At 43.1% G+C, this 6,322-nt stretch overlaps 1 protein-coding gene across 5 annotated transcripts in view; it reads left to right on the forward strand.

Moving 5' to 3' along the window:
- celsr1a (cadherin EGF LAG seven-pass G-type receptor 1a) overlaps positions 1 to 6,044 on the forward strand; it is a 100,862-nt gene extending 94,818 nt beyond the window's left edge. For 3 of the 5 annotated variants that reach the window (XM_005451760.4, XM_019347004.2, XM_019347003.2), the window contains exons 32-36: positions 1,063 to 1,163; positions 1,272 to 1,412; positions 2,941 to 3,207; positions 3,287 to 3,650; positions 4,433 to 6,044. In XM_005451760.4, coding sequence (XP_005451817.1) covers positions 1,063 to 1,163; positions 1,272 to 1,412; positions 2,941 to 3,207; positions 3,287 to 3,650; positions 4,433 to 4,460 — 901 coding nt within the window. In that variant the 3' untranslated portion in view covers positions 4,461 to 6,044. Of the gene's footprint in view, positions 1 to 1,062; positions 1,164 to 1,271; positions 1,413 to 2,940; positions 3,208 to 3,286; positions 3,651 to 4,399 lie in introns of all 5 variants that reach the window. The other 2 variants (XM_005451765.4, XM_019347002.2) reach the window with 2 other exon arrangements.
- The last annotated feature ends 278 nt before the right edge of the window (positions 6,045 to 6,322 follow it).

Genomic DNA, 6,322 nt, shown 5'->3' on the forward strand with positions numbered 1-6,322 from the left:
AGGTGTGTTCTTGATATATCTATAAAAGTTGACATTGAAAGATGAATCTGGGCCAAAATATAGATGTTTGTCATCTTAAGCTAATCACCCCTCTTCTACAAGCTGTATCTGTTCAGCGTTCACTGACATGCTTTCATTAAAGTAGGCTTGTGTTTCATATACCTGGTGTTTTTAAGTGCTTTACAGTATCACACTTTGGTCTGACTGTACGCCTAGCCCGTAAAGCTGTCATCTGGGTAATAAGAGCTAACTCTAAGGTCAATAAGAGTAGTAACGCTGGGGGGGAGAAGAAATGTGCGAGCTGTCTGTAGGTAAGGCGTAGAAAGAAGCAGATAAGAGAGCAAAAAGTGGGGAAAATATAAAGAGAGGAAGAGGATAAAAAATAAGGTAGAGATGTGGAAAGAAAAAAGCAATAACGAAGGGGTGATGGGATTGTACCTGTTGAGGTAGGAATGTAATGTAGACATGCATATCTCTTCCCTGGAGCTGTTGGCACGTCTTCAGCTGCTTCCAGAAGCTTCTCTTAGATCAGCCATCAGACAGGTCAGAGTCTCTAGTAGCAGTTTTTGCCCTCCAGCCAAGTTCTCATTCCAACCTGGAATAAACGGCTTCAGACAGAGAGGACAGGAGAGGAGAGAAAAACGTAACCCATTTGTCATTTTGATCCATTAAATGATTCCTAGACATGCTAAAATTCTGAATTCTTGCAATAATTATACCACGACCAGTAACTGATGAAGAGAAGGTAAACCTGTATTAGATTTTTTTCAGTATTAATGATCAAGCTGGGACTTTCTGACATTAAACAAACAAGAGCACACACAAACTAAATGTGATATTCGCTGTGTCTGTGTCGAGGCAATCAACAGTACCAGATGTTTTGTAATGAGAGATGTCTGCTGTATCAGCTGTTAAACATCAGTTGTGTAAAACCACAAGTTGGGGCTTGAATTAACTTCCAGCAATGATGTACTTCCCCTCTGTGTCTCCTCTAAATCTACACCTCTGTTCATCTGCTCCTGTTTCTCTCTTGCCTGCCTGTGCCGTCCTTGGTTTTTCCAGGGAGGAGTCTGGTCAGAAGCCCAGTGGCTCTTCAGGAACAGCTAAAGGCCACACGGACCTGGATGGACCTCTGTTCCATAGAAATGGCACCAAAGGAGATGGTAAGCTTTCTATATTGAACTGCATTTCCAATGTTTCATTTCCATGTATATTTTACTGATATACTGTATTTGTTCACTGGTCTGTCTCGCCATCATTTCTTCAATTAGACTCTGACTCAGACAGCGAGCTTTCAGTAGATGAACACAGCTCCTCCTATGCCTCCTCCCACTCCTCCGACAGCGAGGATGATGATATTGATGTCAAGCCAAAGTGGAACAACGAGAGACCCCTTCACAGCACTCCAAAAGGTAAATGCATAAGTTTAAATAGAAGCCTTAAAGTTACAGCGTGTAAAATTCTCCCCACTACAGGTTGCAGAAGATTTAGTAGATTGCAGATTACAGTCAGCAGAGTTCTATTATAATATCAACATTAAATAATTGGGAATAATAAATCCCAATAAATTGGGAAATAAAAATTAGATATGGTTAATTATATATTTTGCAGTAATACGTCACCTCAAAAACATCTGTAGTTTACTCAGAGAGCAAAGTAACTGTGTAGGCTGTCAGTAAGCCTGCTGTTTACCTCAGCTGTCAATGCAGGGTGAAAAGTGTCCACATTTATTTACTCTGAGCGAGACTGTGAAACTTTGTGAAAGGAGTCTGATATAAATCAGTGAAGTTCACTTTTGTCCAATGACAGTGATACTGAGGCGAGTTTTTGAGGATTTTTGAGCACTTTCTGTTGGTAAGCGCTGCTGTTAGCCTCTGATAGCTCCTCTTAGCCTCTGTTAGCTGCTGTTAGGTGGCACTTGTGAAACTCTCTACATGTAACTTGGACGCAAATAAGCTTGCGTATTTTATGACATTTTATGAGAACTCATTAGTTTGCTTTCACTTTAATAATATATATTTATGAGCATTCTTCATTGTTATACGAGGGCAATCCCAAAAGTAAGGTCTCCTATTATTTTAGAAATACAAACAACCATTTATTTTCCATAATATTTACATCATTTTAAAGCTTAAAGACTTGTTTATTTTTCTACATAATCGCCATTTCGGTCTATAAATTTTTGTAGACTCTGTGGCAGTGCCCATGTCATACCTGCTCGCCGCTGCTGCAGAATCACCTACCGGACAAATGTTCTTTCAACTTTGGGAACAGGTCGTACTCACTGGGTGCGAAGTCTGGACTGCAGGGTGGGTGGGTGATGAAGTTCCAACCAAAGTTTTGCAGGAGAGCGACAGTTTGAGCAACTTGTGGACGCGCGGTGTCGTGGAGAATGCTTACGCACAGTGCGCAACTGTGTTTTGGGACCAAAAGGGGGTATTGTTGGTTGACTTCCTGCCTGTTGGGAACACAATACATGCTGACAGGTACTGTGAAATTCTGGGAAAAACTCAGGAGGGCATTTCAGAACCGGAGTAGAGGAATGCTGAGCAAGGGCATTCTCCACGACACCGCGCGTCCAGACGTTACTCAAACTGTCGCTCTCCTGCAAAACTGGTTGGAACTTCATCACCCACCCTACAAGGGTATGACTGCCACAGCGTTTACACAAATGCATCGACCGAAATAGCGATTATGTATAAAAATAAATAAGTCTTCAAGCTTTAAAATGAGGTAAATATTATGGAAAATAAACGGTTGTTTGTATTTCTAAAATAATAGGAGACCTTACTTTTGGGATTGCCCTCGTAGCATTGTTTCTTTCTATTAAATTATCAAAAAATGATCGACTGTACCTTTAAGATATCATCTTTTTTCTCTAATGAACACTTTTTATCATATGATGCTGAATTAAATTGAAGTTTTCTCTTCCCTTCTCAGCAGGGCAGTCAGTGTCTAATCACGTGAAGCCTTACTGGCCAACAGATGCCATTACAGCCAGTGACAGCGAGGACCCAGGTGGGACAGAGAGGCTGAGGGTGGAGACCAAGGTGAACGTGGAGCTGCACCCAGAGAACAAGCTCAACCACGTTGGTGAAAGAGAGAGGGAGGCTCTCCAGGAGAGAGACAGACAGACTCCTACCAGTATGAAAGACGCAGCGCCTGCCAGTCAGCCTAACAGCAACCACCAGCCAGAGCAGAGAAAAGGTGAGGGGGGAAGTGTTTAGAGCCGATCTGAATCGACTTTATGTCACGCTTGCTCACACAAATCACTCGTCTCACTCAGGCATCTTGAAGAACAAGATCAGCTACCCTCCTCCGCTGACCGACAAGAACATGAAGAACCGTCTGAGGGAAAAGCTGAGCGACTACAACTCGCCCACCATCACCTCCCCTCCCCCCAACAACAACAACACCAGCTCCCCACCCCCTCCCTCCGTCAACATCATGACCCCGTCGTCCCGGACGCCTTCGCTGGCCTCCAACGAAGGAAGCCGACTCGGCAACCACGAGAGCGGCTCCCCCATCAAACCGCCTGTCGCCCCACGACCTCAGATTCCGCCAGCGGGTATCTACCGGGAGACAAATGGCGGAGTTGCCATGCACTTAAAGTCGGGGACGGTCAACGGAGGCAATGAGTCAGACTCAGAGTAAGAAAAGAATACTGTTTGTTTTTCGCACTAATGGCAACAGTAGTGACTAATACATGCAGTTCCAGGGGAAACTTCAGTGTGATTTCTGGAAGCTGCTGCAGACTCCCCGTCACTGTAGACGCTTGCAAGTTTTACAAAACTGCCGAGATGCTACCATGACAGTTTTACACAAACGAATGTGGCCCTATTTAAAAGTGGAGCACTTTGTCTAACCCCCTAGAAATTGATGTTGAGCAGTTTTCTACAGAGCACCCTTATGCCTCAAGTGTGTGAAACTGAGAGGTCTCATTAATGGTGCCACTCAGTACACCTGAGCCTGTGTCCACAAATAAAAGATTCAAAATCAGTTTAACAGTGATCGTAGAAGTTTAAAAACCTTGCAAGCAAGCGCTATTTACAGTTAAATGAGCAACAATCAAGCTGATCACAGTGCCAACTAATGCAATAATGCATGCATCATAAAGGCTTTGTTGTTGCGAGTAAGTTGAGAAAACTGATGCCACCCTTATGTCCAGTATAACTGGGATAAAGCTATCCTGGTTTTTAAACTGTAAATGTGTTAACAATCCTCTTAATGACTATATTCCTTTAACTCGAGCATGAAATACTGCGACCATCCTGATTAAATGCTGCATGAGGACCCTCCCGCATCCCTGCGCTCATTTTTACCTTGCATGTTCCCCTCTTTTCTTTCTCTTTGCACCCCCCTCCCTCCCTCCTGTCCTTTTGTTTCCCTCTGTTAACAGTGGCAGTAACGAGACTTCGATCTGACCTGTTAGGCAAACCCAGACCAGCCTGCCTTTATGAGAGGAGGAGCTAAACAACCTGCCGGGTCGGGGCTGAGGGGACCAAGAGTCGAGGAACATGAAAGGAAAAGTTGCAAGATGGAGAGGTGTTAAAGGGTGGATGAAGAGAAGAAGCGTCGCTCAAGCCTGATCCTGTCAGCATCGCCGCTCCCGTCATGTTTCCTCTCTCTGGCGAGCAGTATTAATCGCAGACGTTAGGACTGCCTTAGATGAGAAAATAAGCAGAGGTAAAGGAAAGATGTGAGCAATAACAAAGGGAACGCTGTGCTGGACTGTGTGAAGACACGGTTGAGCCACGTGTGCCAAAACCACTAATGGAAATCATTAGGAAGAGTCGGAAGATGAAGAACGACACCCAGAATGCATTGTGGGCCCTAACATGAAGCTCTTCTCTAGTGTTGGCGAGGAGCACATCATTATGTTCTGTTTCATTAGGTGAAGTTAGCAAAGTGTCAGATGTAATAATCACTGTTCATGAACCTCTACAGGCTGGTACCGTCACAGTTGTAATCCAAAATGATTTCAAGGACTGCAGGTCCCTCAGATGTCTCACACACACATGCTTCAGTTCATGCTGGGCAGAGCTATGAAACACAAAGTGCTCTTCTTTTTTGTTTTAATTAAAGAAAGGCTTCCACAGCCTCTCGGTGCAGTGTATTTAGAGTGTAAGTAACATGTAGATAATTTTAAAAAGTGAAGAAGAAATGATCTATTTTCTATGTCAGTTTTAGCAAGAACACAGTAGTGAAAATAAAGAACAGAAATCACATCGTGTGCTGGTTTAACAGTCAGAGAACAACAAATCTGCGCTGCGTGCCTTCATCCTGCACCGAGGCCTTACAAGCTCACACAATACTGTAAAACGCTGCAGTGGGCTTCCACTCTACGGTGGTGCATTCACAGGGTGCTGCTGTTGTGTTTGAGTGCATGCACACACACAAGAGTACGGTCTTAATGAACTTTAATTATGTGGAATGAAGAGGAATTCCCCCCTCTGCTGAAAACTCAGCTTTGCATTTGGAGCACTGTGAACCTGAAGCCTTGTTTTCCAGTGTTTGTCGTGCCTGTTTATCCAATGCAAGACACACTCCTGGTTACCAAAGTCATGAGATCTGGTGAATAAGCAGATTAGAGTTGGGCGTCAGTTCGGTTTAACTCGGTTTTAGTGCAGAATCTTTTTTTAAAAAGCCATTTGTTGATCTTTCGTAGTGTAAAAGTAAGAAACAGACTGAGTGGGTCAGAAATTGCATAATTGATGCTGCCTATTAATCGCTAAGTTTTCAAATCTGGGTTAAAACTGAAAATGTCAGCAGCTCTGAAGCGTTATGCAGCTAGTAAAAGGTCATTTTTATAATGTACAGTCACTAAATGCCTTTGTACCTTACATCCTGTACACGCCCAGTGTTTTGCCCTTATGTAATCAATGCTGTTGATAAGATGTGTGTTTTTGTATAATCTGAGACACTGGAAATGTTTTGTAACATAATGTATATTTATTTTTTATGGTTTTGAGACACTGGAAAGAAACAAAAAAATGATTGTATGACTGTAAAATTAAAAAACAATGACATGATGGATTTTTAAATTGCGTTGTGTCTTAGCGTGTCTGTTCGACGGAAGGGAGCATGGCTGGTTCAAACATGTGAACCAGTCAAGCAAATGTGGAAACATCGTTTAGTGGTTTAACACAAACTGGAAGTTACCCATTTCATAGTTGTACACTTAGGGTTAAGGTCTGAGCTCCCAGTTTTACACACATTTGTGTGACATGATATATTCTTGCTGGCCACTTTATTAGTTGCACCATGCTAGTACCAGGTTGGGCTCCCTTTCACTTAAAGAACTGCTTCAATTCTTGGCACA

This window comes from Oreochromis niloticus, linkage group LG17 (genome assembly GCF_001858045.2).
Source record: "Oreochromis niloticus isolate F11D_XX linkage group LG17, O_niloticus_UMD_NMBU, whole genome shotgun sequence".
In the NCBI taxonomy this organism is placed as follows: domain Eukaryota; kingdom Metazoa; phylum Chordata; class Actinopteri; order Cichliformes; family Cichlidae; genus Oreochromis; species Oreochromis niloticus.